The sequence below is a fragment of the Plasmodium relictum genome, assembly GCF_900005765.1.
Source record: "Plasmodium relictum strain SGS1 genome assembly, chromosome: 12".
NCBI lineage: Eukaryota > Apicomplexa > Aconoidasida > Haemosporida > Plasmodiidae > Plasmodium > Plasmodium relictum.
The window spans coordinates 1,355,763-1,371,151 of record NC_041690.1 but is presented as its reverse complement, the minus strand read 5'-3'; the positions used below and the strand labels follow the sequence as shown (position 1 = coordinate 1,371,151).

General features: G+C 18.1%; 5 protein-coding genes across 5 annotated transcripts; 3 read left to right on the top strand and 2 right to left on the bottom strand.

The window, feature by feature from the left end:
• Window positions 1–141: 141 nt before the first annotated feature.
• PRELSG_1236800 (calmodulin-like protein) lies at window positions 142–1,281 on the top strand (the record flags this gene model as incomplete). The annotated part of the gene is made up of 3 exons (XM_028678168.1): window positions 142–384; window positions 822–1,168; window positions 1,248–1,281. The coding sequence occupies 3 exons, from the start codon at window positions 142–144 to the stop codon at window positions 1,279–1,281; spliced, it is 624 nt and encodes a 207-aa protein (XP_028534484.1).
• A 1,213-nt stretch (window positions 1,282–2,494) lies between these two features.
• On the top strand, window positions 2,495–3,747 carry LPAAT (1-acyl-sn-glycerol-3-phosphate acyltransferase, putative; the record flags this gene model as incomplete). Its single annotated transcript, XM_028678166.1, has 3 exons — window positions 2,495–2,708; window positions 2,902–3,515; window positions 3,697–3,747. The coding sequence occupies 3 exons, from the start codon at window positions 2,495–2,497 to the stop codon at window positions 3,745–3,747; spliced, it is 879 nt and encodes a 292-aa protein (XP_028534483.1).
• A 999-nt stretch (window positions 3,748–4,746) lies between these two features.
• Window positions 4,747–6,469, top strand: PRELSG_1236600 (conserved Plasmodium protein, unknown function; the record flags this gene model as incomplete). Its single annotated transcript, XM_028678165.1, has 3 exons — window positions 4,747–6,100; window positions 6,240–6,310; window positions 6,425–6,469. The coding sequence occupies 3 exons, from the start codon at window positions 4,747–4,749 to the stop codon at window positions 6,467–6,469; spliced, it is 1,470 nt and encodes a 489-aa protein (XP_028534482.1).
• Window positions 6,470–6,493: 24 nt separating this feature from the next.
• PRELSG_1236550 (mitotic checkpoint protein BUB3, putative) lies at window positions 6,494–8,368 on the bottom strand (the record flags this gene model as incomplete). The annotated part of the gene is made up of 7 exons (XM_028678164.1): window positions 6,494–6,647; window positions 6,774–6,872; window positions 6,964–7,173; window positions 7,256–7,314; window positions 7,392–7,543; window positions 7,805–8,015; window positions 8,279–8,368. 7 exons carry the CDS (start codon window positions 8,366–8,368, stop codon window positions 6,494–6,496), a joined length of 975 nt encoding a protein of 324 aa, XP_028534481.1.
• A 1,351-nt stretch (window positions 8,369–9,719) lies between these two features.
• Window positions 9,720–13,938, bottom strand: IK1 (eukaryotic initiation factor 2alpha kinase 1, putative; the record flags this gene model as incomplete). The annotated part of the gene is made up of 2 exons (XM_028678163.1): window positions 9,720–13,731; window positions 13,835–13,938. 2 exons carry the CDS (start codon window positions 13,936–13,938, stop codon window positions 9,720–9,722), a joined length of 4,116 nt encoding a protein of 1,371 aa, XP_028534480.1.
• Window positions 13,939–15,389: the final 1,451 nt, after the last annotated feature.

Here is a 15,389-nt window from a genome sequence, read left to right as displayed (position 1 = left end):
TTACTTTTTTTTTTTTTTTTTTGCACACTGAACCTATTAAGTTTTTTATATGTTTAATATTCTGAAGTTTTCTATTATTATAATAAAAATATGTAAAAAGAAAAATATTTATTTAGATATTAAAAAGAAAAGAAAAAAAAAATGAATGAAAAACCATATATACCAGTAATTGAGAAATTAAATAATGAAAAGAATCCAAATTTTTATATATGTGGAAATGGATATATAGCACCATTAGACATAAAAAACTTAAAAAATATTTCTAATACAGAAAAAAAAAATTTGCAAAGAGTTTTTAAGATGATGGATAAAGATAATACAGGGAAAATTTCAGTTTGCAATCTACATGATATTTTGCACAAGTATAATTACAAAATTTCGAAGGTTACATTTATAAATTATTTACTTTTGTAATTAAGTATATGAGTATATTATTTATATTATTGTATTTATAATAATTAGCATTTAATTTTAAAGAAAAAAGTATGTATTTTCTTTTATTATGTAGAGTATTAAGTTAATGCAAAATTTTTTTTGCTACTTACAAGTCAAGAAAATTAATAAAATAAAATGACATATAATGGAGTAATATAATAGTCTATTTATAATTTTGTATGTATAAAATTTAAATATATTAATTAAAGTTATATAAACAAATATATTTATTTATTTTTTTTAATTAGTAAAAAAATTATTAACTTCATTATACTTAAAGTTCTTTTTATATGTTTTTATAACATCGTACATTTTTACTATACCTAATTTTACTAATTATCCAATATATACTAATAAGTCATTTTTTTTTTTTTTTTTTTTATTAGAGTGAAGTAGAAAGAATGATATGGGAATTTGATGATAATATGGATAACTGTTTAGATTATGATGAAATTTATTTTTTATATTTAAGATGTGTTAATGATAAAAAAAAACAGATCCCAAGTGATTTATATAATATTATTCAGTTTTTTATGTTTGATTATGAAATGAATGGATATATAACTGTTGAAAAAACATTACAAATTTTATATGTACGTTTTGGTAGAGAAAAAATGGATTTAGAAGTTCAAGAAATTTTTGGTGATAAATATGAAGATGACTCAGGGGTTGAAAAGCAAATTTATTTAAAAGAATATTTAGAAAATGAGAAAAAAAGAATTCATAAATTTAGGTAAAAAAATTACGCATACTTGTATATATATCCTTATACTCATTTTTTTGCTTTTTTTTTTTTTTTTTTTTTGTCTCAGAACTGAAAATATTAAAAAGAGTGGGAAAACGTAAAGTTGCTTATGTTTTAAACAATTATAAAAATGCGCATTGAGAATAAAAAAATTTCATGTATAAAGTTTATAATTTATTATTAAGCTTATTATATATTAGTTACTTATGCTATAAAATATAATAAACAATATAATTTTATTGACATATTTTATTTAAATTTAAATTTAACACTTTAATAAGAAAAATTCTTAATATTAATAAAATATTTCTTTAAATTTTTTTTTTTTTTATTAAATTTCAAAAAAAATTACAAAAAAATATCTTGATATCTTACAAATTTATTTAATTAGAATTAAATATGGGAAACACATAATTTTTTAAAATTTATCTCTTTTTTTTTTTTTCTTTTTTAATTAAATGTATAAAAATTTCTATATATTCATTAATATAAAATAAAAATAACACCTTTTTTATGTAATTATATATATACACTAAAAGAAGAAAAAAAGGAACTATATAATTCTTTAAACTAAGAATGTTCTGTTAAAAAAAAAAATAAAATATGAAATCTTACACATTCGATGATTTTTTTTTTCTTTTTTTTTGGCATATATATAAATTGTTAAGACTTTTTATTGATATATTAAATACTTCTTCAAAATCACATAAATATATTCTTTGCTAAATTTGTGATGTTTTTTCAACGTTTTGTACTTATGCTTAAAATCTTTTAGTTAAAAAGGAGAGGATATCTAAAAAATATATAATCATTTTCCTTTTCATAGTATTGTTGCCGAAAAAAAATTAAGATAATTTTTTTTTTATTAAACATACATAAATATATTTTACAATTTTATGAATTTTTTATTAGTATGATTTTATTTAATATATATTTTTTTAATTGAAAAAAATATATTTTAAGTTAAAATGTTTAATTCAAATATTTATACAATTTTTTTTCTTTGTTAACGCCTACAAAAGCAATTACATGATATTGTTAAGTGTAATTTTTAACTTTTTTCTTTTAAAATTATTTATAGCAAATATTCATTATTTCCTTTTTTTTTTTTTTTTATCCTTATTTTTTTAATCTTATTTAATGCATTTTTATCCTTTCTTATATGACATATATTTGATTATTCCAGTTGAAACTTTTTATTTAGGTTTATTGTAAACTTTTAAGTGGATTATAATACATTTCTCTACTCTACTTGTGCTTAAATATTATTATAAAGTTGGAATTGTACTAACTTAAATTTTTTTTTGAAGAAAAATGGAAAAGGAAAAAAAAAAAAAAGAACAGAATACTAATTTTTATCTTAGAGTATTTATATCTTTTTATATTTTTTCGTTAATACTAATATCATTAGTAATATCATTAAGTTCTCAACTAATAGCTTGTGTATTATTTTTCCCATTATTTTTATATAGCAAAAGAGCTCGATTATTAATACTGGGAGCTTGTTTTAAATATTGCTGCTATTTTGGTAAATAAAAAAAAAAATAGAAGATATATTCAATAAAAAAATTAATACAAAATTGTTTGAATTAATTATTTATATATTTGTACATCAATAAAAAAAAGGGGAAAAACAAAAAAAGTATTTGAATAAATTTTTTTTATTCTAACGACATAATATATAATGTATATATGAATTTTTTTTTTTTTTTTTACTGTAGTATGTTCTCCATTGAACCCGTTTTGGAAAATAAGGGTAATAAGAAGATGTAAGGAAAATTATAAGCCTACTAGAACTTTATTAATTATTAATCATTTATCTTCAGTAGATCCTTGGATAATTTCTGCTTGTACATTACCATGGGAAATGAAATTTGTTTTTAAAAGCACATTATTTAGAATACCTATTGCTGGACAGTCTTTGTTTTTGTCGGGAGACATTCCAATTTATTTTACAAAAGAAAAAGGGGGATGGGCAATCAAACCTGGAGGTAAAGAAAAGCTTATGAAAATATGTAGAGAATATCAGGATTTAAATATTGGCACAGCAGTATTTCCGGAAGGTACAAGATCACTAACTGGGCAATTGCAATTATTTAAATCAGGATTCTTTAGATTTGCAATTGAAAATAATTGTGAAATATTACCATGTGCATTACATGGTACTAATAAAGTATGGCCAGTTAAATCTAAATTATTAGATAAAGGAACTATGTATTTTTCCTTTGGAGAACCATTCCGTCCTACCCCAGACATGACTTATCAAGAGTTAAAGGATAAGACAAGAAATGCCATTTTTGATTTGATTAAAGAATTTCCTGATTACGATCCAGAGGTAAAAAAAAAAAATTGTAAAGGATCATATTTATATGTTTTATTTACATATTTCTTTATTCTCTCTATTTATTTATTAGTATGTTTTTATTATTCAGCTATTTTTTTATTTTAAGTATACCAATAAAATTATTTTGTCTAATCATATAAATTAAAAAAAAAAATTTTTTCCCCACATATAGAAGGATAAGTTATTAAACGAATATTCACGAGTAAGAGGGCATGGACTATGACTGTTATTTTCTCATTTCTTTTGATTGTATTTGCTTTTTTTTTCTTTTTTTTTTTTTTTTGTTTAAAAAAATATATAATTTTCTTAATAAAAACAATTAAGTTTTTTTTCTTTTACTTTTTAAATATATTTGAAATTTTTCCAATTTCTCATAATATATATCTAATTAATTAAAAAAAAAAATAAATAAATAATGTACTAAATGAAATAAGTATAATTTTATTTTATTGTTATATTTTTTTTCTATGTTTTATTTTTTTAATGATTACTAAATATACAATTATCGCACCCACTTTTACAACTGAATTTATACAGAAAAAAAAGTTTTAAAAAAGAAATTAAAAACGCTTTAAGAAAAATAAAAATTTTAAATTACATATATATAGTTTTTTGTGTATACAATAACTTTTTACGATTCTTTTTTTTTTTTTTTTTAATAATTTACCAATCATTAATATCAGGGGGATCTAATAAATTTGATGGTTCTGTTTCATCTTCTAAATTTTCTTCAAATTTTTTTGTTTTTGAAATATTTTCTTTGTCTTTTTTTTTGTTACTTGAAAAAGATACTTTTTTAAAATTTTTATTTTTATAAAAATGTCTAAAGTTGTATAAGAACGAATTTTTATTTCTGAAAAACATTTTGAAAAGCAATGATTTAAGAGTTTAAAAAAAAAAAAATTTAATTAAAAGGTTTATTGATAATAAAAAAGTAAATGCACAAATAGAAAAAAGTGAATATATTTAAAAAAGAGAATGAGTATAAAAAAATATGTTTTTAAAAAATATATCTTAATACAAATACAACAATTAAAAAAGAAAAAAAAAATATAAAATTACAAGCAAATTAATGTATATAAATATATATATATATAATATGTAATTAAATAAAAGTTGGGGGGAAAAAAAAAAATATATTAAATTAAAAAAAAAAAAAAAGGTAATTAATTTATTATAAAGTTAAAATTTTCATTGAAGATATTTCATAAAATTATTTATCATGTCCTTGGAATCATTTGATGAATATGAACTTATTAAAAAATATTACAGTTTTAGAAATGGAGGAAAAAAATTAGATGAAAATGAAGTAGATAAAATAATTTATCTACCAATAATTTTTAAAAATAAAATTGACATAGAAAAAGAGAATGATGAGAATATAACTAATTATATAAAAGCATTAAAAATTATTATTTTTTATATACCTTTTAATGACTCAATACAAAAAAAAATAACGGAAAAAAAAATTTATAGATTTTTATTAGGACGAAGTTTTAATATTTCAAATAATTTAGATGAAGAATTATGTGACAGTTTAAATAAAAATTTAAACAATATTGTTGTTAAATTAAATGAAGATTTAATTAGTGAGATTGATAAATATGAATTAATATTTTTAATTAATTTAATAACTCACAATCAAAATAATGAAGAAATATTTGAATTTCTTTATCCTTCTTATTTCTATTATATTGTATTAAGCAAAAGTAAATTAGATAATATATTTATGCTCCTGAATAATTTCATAATAAACAAAAAAACGTATCAATTGTTAAGTAGATTGAAAGATTTTTCTTTGCTTTTGTTTTTGTCAGTTGTTGATTCTTTGAAAAAAATTAAAACTCAAATAAATATTTGTAATTATTTTTACGTGTTTATTGAAAATTCATTAAATTATGAAAATAAATTATTTCTGAGCATTTTTGAAAATTTGAAGACATTGTATGAAGATTTTTTTAAATATATTGAAAAATTAAAAGAAAATCTTTTGTTTTTAAATATACTAAAAAAATGGAAAATTGCAAATCGAAAAGAGAATAAATATTATTTATTAAAATATATTGCGTTAATGTTTAGATTACTACTTGAAACTTTATATAATATATTAGATGAAAAAAATTTAGATAATGAACAAATTTCTCAATACCAAAATTTATATAGAAGTATAACTGAAGAAATAAGAAATAATTTAATTTATATTAATGAAATAAATTATTTTGACAATTTTGATAATTCACATATTGATTTATATAGCAAAAATATTTTGTTTTTGGATATGTTCATATATTACAAGAAAAATTTTATATTAGAAAATTTTAAACTTGTTTTATTTATATCGAATATATTCAGTGATAGATATGAAGAGTTGGATTACTTGACATGTGAAGAAAAAAAAATATTTATTGACATTATTTTTGCCTATCTAAAAACTATATTAAAAATGAGAAACAATCATTTAATAAAAAAACAGGAAATTCTTTATCACAAATTTGTTTTAAATAGATATATTATTAGTGTCGTTGCAAATTTTTCTTCAGATAATATTATTTCAAATTATGTGAAGAAAATTAATGGTAAATATACAAAAAAAAAAATTAATTATATTAAATAAACTTGTATATATATATATATATATGTGAGTAAAAAAACAAGAAATGTGTAATAAAAAAGACATAAAATATACATATACCTTATTTTTTTTTTTTCAATAAGGTATTGATGTTCTAAGGAAGTTTATGTATATAGATGATAAGGATACTTGTTTACCTGAATATTCTATTTTGGTATGATAATTTAAAAAGACACAAATTAAAAATTATACGTATAAGTCAAATCACATATATACTAAATAAAAATAAATTTGATATAAAAATTTTTTTTTTTTTTTTTATTATTAGGCCATTAAACATATAAAGGAAAATGAAAATTTTGAAGAGCTTTAAAGAAACATTTATTTTATCTTTAAGTTAATTTGGCTTAATATCTTTATCAGTTACTTTACGAATAATTATTGAATTCATTTTATTATTTGAATTATATGAATTATTTGAATTTTTTAAATAAGATGAAACACAAATACAAATTTCATCACCTTCGTTGTTGAATTTTACTTTTGTAATTCTATACAAAAAAAAAAAAAAAAAAGTAAAAAATAAATAATAGATATAAAAAATAACAAAATTTAAATAATTATATAAAGTGAAATTAGTAAATAAAGATGAAAAAATAAATAAAATGTAAAATTACTCGTTTTTAAAATTTTGAGTTCTCCATATTCTTTTTTTGTTATATCCATCCCATACACACATAATTCCATCGGAACCTCCTGTACAGAATGCCCCATATCTTAAAAAAAAATATATATATGAAAAAAGAAGAAAATTAAAATAAAGTATAAGATATATTTTTTTTTTTAGCAAGTATATTATTTTTTTACATTGGATGAAAATCAATTGTGTTAATTGGATAAGCAACTTCTGCTCCATCTGTTTTCATTCTATGACACCTAAATGTATAATTTTTTAATTGAACAGAAGGATTATTATCGAAGAATTCCCAAGCAACCCTTCCTTCTATTGAAGATATAACAAATCCTTTTTGATTAGGAAAGGCTTTTATACATCTAAATTGATAGCGCAATATATTACTAAAAAAAAAATGAAAAAAAAAAAAAAAAAATATAAAAAATAAAATTATAATAGTATAACATTACCAAAATATATGTATACTCTCTATAATCAGGATTATGAAAACTATCTATTCCTTTCTGTGTATCAAATATATAAGTCTGATTAAAAAAAAAAAAGAAATAAAAATTTGTAAATTAAAAATTAAGTATATATATAACTTTTTTTTTTTTTTTACTCTTTTTAAACTATCACATGCTAATAGTTTTGTTTCATTTATATCCATTGAACAAATTACACCAAAAGTAGAAATTTCACAAATTAAACCATTTTTAGTTCTATCATCAAATATATTCAAACCTTTATTCCAATCAGCTACACATAAAAAGTCTTTAAAAAAAAAAGATAAAGTTTTTTTATTGTGTATTTTTGTTATTTTTATAATAAATTCTTGTAATAAATTTAACATATATGTATTTAGAAAAACTAAGTTATTATAAAAAAAGTATAAAATAATAAATATAGAAAAAGATATACATTAAGAAATGTGGAATAAATATAATAATTATTTTTAAGAATGCAATTGGTTTAATAGTCTATGTTTCAAACTTTTTTATTGAGAAATAAAAACTGAAATTATTTTTTTATTACTTGAAGAATTTTGGTAACAAATATTATTTATAACATTTTTATGTTTATACAGTTTTACAGTCATATCTTTATTAAAATCATAGGAATATAGTATTTCATCTAATCCTCCATATATAAGTTTATCATTAATGCATGTATGACTAAGTATTGGTGTATTTGTTATTACTTTTTTTAATAATTTATTTTCTTTTGTATTATAAAATCGTAAACTCTAAAGGAACAAAAAGAGAAAAAAAAAGAAAAAAGGAAAAGATAATAATAATAATATGTAAATAAATAAATAAATAATAAAAATATTTGTTATTATCCATAATTGTACACATTTAGTAATGTAGGCTACTAAAGTACTTATATTTGGTATTTGCTATGAATATAATAGATAAAAAAATATATATGATTGTAAACTATTTGTACTGTTATTTTATATTTAAATCATTTTACAATTTATTTTATTATAATTGAATTGAATTTTACCTTATCCCAAGATGATACAATTAGAACGTTGTTTTTATAGGAAGCGTCATTTATTGTATCTGATGGTGGATTAACTAATTCAGTAATCATTTTTTATATTTAATTTATGTTTCATTAAAAAAAAAAAATAAATAAATAAAATTTTACATTAAAAAGCATTTTTCAATAAATCCTTTAATTTTTTAATTTTTCTTTTGTGTGTTTTTACATTGTAAATTCTCACATAAGTATTTCTTTTTTTTTATTAAGATATTTTTAGCATTTAATTTTTTTAATTTTTTTTTTTTTTTAATTTTTTTTTAAGTGCATTTTTCACTTATAAGTTACCAACAGCATAAGAAACAATTTTTAAAAATTAAAAATCATTGTACTAGAAAAATAGTAAAAATATTCATAATATAAAAAAATGAAATATAGAAAAAATAAAAAATGTTTATATATTCTTTTAAATATGTGTGAAGTTAATAATTAATATTAAAAAAAAAAAAAAAATACAAGAAAATGTGTATTATTAAGTGTGTTATAGGGTTAGTATAAATATGATACATTCTTTATTCTACATATAAATAATGCGAATTAAATGAAATCAGAAAAAAAAAAAAATATATATATATATATGGTATATCAGCTACAGTCTCTTTTAAGTAATAATGATAATAATAATAATAGCAAAGAATTTTAAAACAATATAAAAATACTATCATTGAAATCATATTTCATCATTTTTTATATAACTTTTTTTAAGAAAGCATATTATACATTTTAGCAGAAGTTTGATCAAAGAGGGGGAAAAAAAAAGAGGAAAAGAAATAAAATGACAAGAGAATAATAAATAGAAAAAAATAGATTTATATTTGTTTAAAAAAGAATAAAATTGAATTTATAGAATTTATATTCAGACAAATGAGTATTTTTTTAAGTATATACAAATATACATTTAAAAACAGAAAAAAAAAAAAAAAATGAAATAATATAAAATAATATAATATAATAATATACCTAAAAAATAAAAAAGTATAAAAAGGACAAAACAAAAAAGAAAAAATTAAACTAAAAAAAAAGAAAAGAAAAATTATATATATGTAAAATAAAAGTAAAAAAATGTTCTAATCATTACAATTAAAATGATTATATTAATAATATGCTGAATTACAAATAGATAAATAATAAATTTCAAAAAGTTATAAAAGGAAAAATAATAATAAATATATATATATACACACCATATCCACATATATATTAATAATAGAAATATTGTTAGTATAATAACAAGATAGTTTAATAAGCATCAATTGTATGAAGATAAAAAAAACTGTTAAAATTTATCAAATATATTTGTAATATAATTAATGATATCTATCAAAAATTATTTTACATTAATATATATAATTAAGAAATTTAATGATTATAATATATATTCATACTTTTATTTATTTTAGAACTAAATATTTTTAATTATGTAATTTATTAATTCTTCTTGTTGCATATAGTTATACTCTTGATTATTAGCATTAAAAATTTTATATGTAACTTCATTAAATTTAATAGGATTTAGAGGATTAAATGAAGTATCATTACTATTGGATTTAATTGTAATAATAAAATGAATCTTGTTTGGTTTGAAATTTTTCATTTTTTTTTTTAAATTTGCACTAACAGAAAAATAAGTATATGAGGATATATTTTTACTTAGCAATTTTTTTGATAAATCATATGCAATTAATAAGTTCATTATTTCATATACTTGAATTAAAACTTTTGGTGAAGAATAATTAAGATGATTGTTTAAAGATGATTGAATAAATTGATTTGTACATGAAAAGTTATTTTGATCAACTGATAATAAAAAATTTTTGAACATTTGTGACTTTTCTGATGTTGCATTTGATTGCATATTAAATGATAATTTTTCATTTGATTCTATTACCTTTAAATATATTTTTTCTAAATAAACTTCTACACCATATGCCTTTATATTTAATAAATTCTTATTATTAGAATTCATATTTTGAATAATTTTATCAAATTTTCCTCCATATGCTATTATATCTTTGTTTTTACTTTCAGATATCACATAAAATATAATTTCATTGGAAAATATGCTTTCCTCATAATTTAAAAATAAATCGAAAGATGTGTTATCTATTATGGAATTTGTTCCTATAAAATTATTAATTTTTTTTACCTTATCTAATAATAAAAAAATTTTCATTTTATTTATTTCTTCATTTTCATGTAAAATGTTATTCTTATTTAAAATATCACATGCTGCTTTGGCTAAACTACTACTACTTACATTTGCTATATCCATATATGTACTATTACTTTTATTATTCAAAAGTGAATCCTTTTTGCTTAATATATCTAATATAAATTTATTTAAAGTGTTTAAATATTCATCTACTTTATTGTTTTCACACTTAAGTTGAAATAAACTAAATATATAATCCGATATTTTTGATATATTATTTATTTTATATTTTTGAACTATAGCAATAATTGATGACTTATTAACTAATAAAATGGAATTTTTTTTTAAATGAACACTTAATTCATATGACACATCTTCAGGAATTTCGAAACATTCATTTAATATTACGGGAAGTAAATCTATATATGACCACACAAACAATAGTTTATTAAAATATGATATATGATTATATAAAGTGTATATAGATACCAATATATCTGCATTAGAGAATATAGAAAGATAATTCAATTCTTCTTGCCCATATATATTCTTAGAGCTAATTAAAATACAATAAAATATCTTTTCTATCTCTTCTGGATATATTGAATTAATATCCTTTTTGATTTGCTTATTTTTAATTAATTGGTTTTTATATGTAAAGCCGTATGTATAAAATTTTAAAAAAAAATTAGCTTCATTATATTTATTATATGATTCAATATTTTCGTATATATATTCAGAAAAAGACAAAAAAAAAGAAAAACGTAATGTAATCGTATTTCCATGTATATCTAACAAATACAATAAATTATTAAAGTTTTTATTTTTATTTGTATTAATATAAATATTGGTTATTTTATTTTCCTTTTTTTTATTTGAATTATAAGAACTATTATATTCATCAATAAAAGTATTATCAAAATCAATGTAGTATTTATTTAGTAAGATAATGGGTGTAATAATGAAAATGGCACCTCTATTTTTAAGAGATTTTATAATTTTTTTTTTAATACTTTTTTTTATTTCTGTGTCTTCAGTAAATACTTTAGCTGTTTGAAAAGTTAAGAAATCTTCTTTTTTTTTTGTTTTTTCTTCTTTCATATTGTCAAATTTATCAAATAGTGTACTGATAATTGTATGAACTTCTTCACAATTTCTTTTATTTTCTACTAAATTATAAATTTCCGTAAAATCTTTTTCAAAAGAAAAAAGAAAGTTATCATGCAATAAATTATAAGCACAAGACCTATCCTGAGGATTTATAGCTAATAAACTAGATAAAAATTGAAATTTTTTCTGGTCTGATTTCATATACTCAGGATATATACCTTTTAATAAATTAGACAGAACAATTGATCTTTCCATTGATGTAGAAAAAGGTTCATGAAACATTTCAAAAAACACTACACCTAATGAAAAAAGATCAGCCTTTTCATCAAAATGTTCTCCATTTAATTGTTCAGGTGATATATAGTGAACTGTTCCTGCTGATGGATTCATTTTATTATTATCAATTTTTGTTGTTAATCCAAAGTCTCCTATTTTAGCTGTTAAAATATTATCACTTATTTGTAAAAAAATATTGGATGGCTTTATATCTCTGTGTATTATTTTCATGTCATGAATATATGATATTCCCTTTAAAATTTGTTTAATCAATTCCCATATTAGTTTTTCATTTTTATATATAAAACCGCAATCTATTGCTTCTCTTAAAGTTTTTCCTGGGCAATATTCCATTAATATATATAAATATTTATCATAAATATTATTATCTTTATTTTTTTTATAATAATTACACAAGGTTTTTATTTCTTCTATATAGATATCTTTCTTTTTATTTTCCTTATTCTCATTTTTATTTAATATTTCATTATATAAATAAAAATCAATATTATTTTCTACCCAAGCATCATAATACCTTACAATGTTTTCGTGTTGTAATTTTGCAATCATTATTGCCTCTTCCATTATATAACTATTATTTTCATTCTCATTCATATCAAACTTTTTATTTAAATAATTCCCTTTTTTATAATTGTTTAAAGTTATCTTTTTTAATGCATATGTAATGTTAAATCTTTTATTTTTTACTTTCATTACATAGCCAAATCCTCCACAACCTAAAATTTTTTCTTCTACGAAATCTCTATAATATCTTGAGTACTTTTCAATTATCCTTTTGCATATTTCATTCCCTTTATTGGATAAAATAATTGTTAAAGGTATACTTTCATTTATATTTTTCATTATTTTTTTTTTTTTTCTTTCTTCTTCCCCTTCATCTTCTTTTTCTTCACCCTTTTCAATATTTTTTTCATCATTTTCTACCATCATATTATTAGTTTCATTTTTCTTATTTATGTTTTCTTTAAGAAAATTACTTATTTCTTCAGCATCTTCTATTGAAAATAATATTTCATCATTTTTTTTTTTTATTTCTTCATTATAACATTTTAATTTATATATATCTTCATTTATTTCCTTACCTGTTAAAGATTCTAAATCCTCATGTATTCTCTTTAAATCATTTTTTTCTTTTTCTTCTTTTTTGTTCTTTTCTTTTTTTGATTCTCTAATATTTTTTACTTCAGTATACTTGCTCTTAATTATTTCATTTGGAATACCTTTAGTATAATACGATTTACCTTGTTTTTTTTGACTTAATTCATTTTTTCCACTATTTGAAAATATACTTGTTTCAAAGGAAGAGCAAATATTATTCGATTCTGTATCTTTATTTAAAAATGGAGTATTTTTTTCCTCATTCAATTTTCTTTCATTTATGTATTTATCTTTTATTATAAACTTCTTAATATCATTTTTTTCATTATCTTGAGCTTTTATATTATTTTGATTGTGATGCAAAGAATGCTCTCTGTTTTCAGTATTTAATATAACGCTATTTTCATTTATGCAACAGGAACATTTCATATAATTTTTATTATTGATAGCATTGTATATATATAAAATGCTTTCTTTAAAATTTAATTCTTCTTTTATAATATAATCTAATTTATTTTTTATTTTAAAATAATAACATTTATGCATTTTTGAATTATCTAAGTTATAAATGAATTTTTTTTTATTAAAATCAATAGTTACTTCAATGTCAGTATACTTTAATTCTTGTTTGTTAGGAATATGATTTTTTTTATCTACTTTTAGATTTACATTAAGTACTGTTAGTTCATGCTTTGAATTACTATTTTCTTCTAAAAATAATATACTATTAGAATCTTCATCACCTATATTGAGTAATCTGCATATAAAAAAAAAAAATATATATATATATATATAATATAATCCAAATATTTTATATATTACAATTCTAATTATTACATATATATATATTTAGTTATTACCCCTCTTGAATAATATCTATATCAATATTTTTATTTATGTTAAGTACATATATATCATTCATAATATTTTCAGCAGAAATAACTGTCTTGTCTTCATTTATCATTTTTCCTTAATGCTATATCTTTTTATTTCTTTACCTTTTTTATTTTTTTATTTACTTTTTTACTTTTTTTTATTTCTAATTTATTATTATTTTTTTTTTTTTTTTATCACAGATTTTATGAAAATATGCTTTTTTTTTTTCGATTTTTTCTGATTTCGAATTATATTTTTTTAAATTTCTTTATTAAACCTTCTTTTTCACTTTCATTTTTTGAGATAACATTTTACTAATTTAGGTGAGACATTTTTGAATATTTTTTTTGAAATTTTAATGTAAATATTTCTTTTAAATATATATATATATTATTTTTATAGTCTCAATTTTATTATTATCTTTTATTGTGTTTTATTTTATTTTATTTTATTTATTTATTTTATATATTTTTTTTTTTTATTATCTTTTAATTTTTTTTTTATATATATCTTATATTTTTTTTTCTTTTTTTTTTATTCTATATCAATGTAATGGTTGCACACATCTAATGCATTAAAATATGTAAATTAGAAAAAAAAGAAAAATAATTATTTATATATATATTTTTATGTTATAATTACATTTTTTTTATAATGCTTCTATATAATATATTATTAACTTTTAAAATATCTGCATACAAGATTAGTAAATATAGTTTCTATTTTTAGTATCTGAACTGTTAAGAGGTGTGTACAAAAAATTAAGAAAGTTGATGAAACTGTTAATTAAAAATATTTGGGTTTTTAAATATATTTATCATAAAAAAATAACATAAAAATATTTATATATTATATATATATATATATTTTAATGAATATTATGTTTTCATTATTTGAATAACGCATGTTATTAAAAAAAAGCTTATTGCATATCATTAAAAATATAAAACATTTTAAGAATATTCTTATATGTGAATCAATTAAAATGTTTATTTTAAAAGAGAGATGTATATTAAAAAAAAAAAAAAATACAGTTAAATATAAAAAATTATATTTTTTAATACATGCGCTATTTTCAAATTTATCTTTAAGAATCAAAGGATTGTTCTTACTAAATTTTCAATTCGGATATTTATAAAAGAAAGTATTAAAAAAAAATTTTTTAATAAGTTAAAAATTTACTTTTAAGGTATTTAAAATTGAACTAATAGAATATTTTTGCAAAATTTAGAATTTTAAATTATTCAATTTTATTAGATAAAAAAATAAATGTAAAATATTATTAAAGGTGCATTTATGTATATATTATTTTGTGTATTTTAATATTGTTATTTCTACATAAAATATTTAATTTCTTTAATTCCTTTTTTTATACATATAGAAAGTTAGGTTAGTACATACTTGTATCAATTATATAATTAACATAAACAAATAATAATAATCTTGAAAATTCTTATAATTTTATTCTAAATTTTTTTTTATTGATATAAATATATAAAATTCTCATGTATAAAAATTATAAAAAATTAGACATAATTA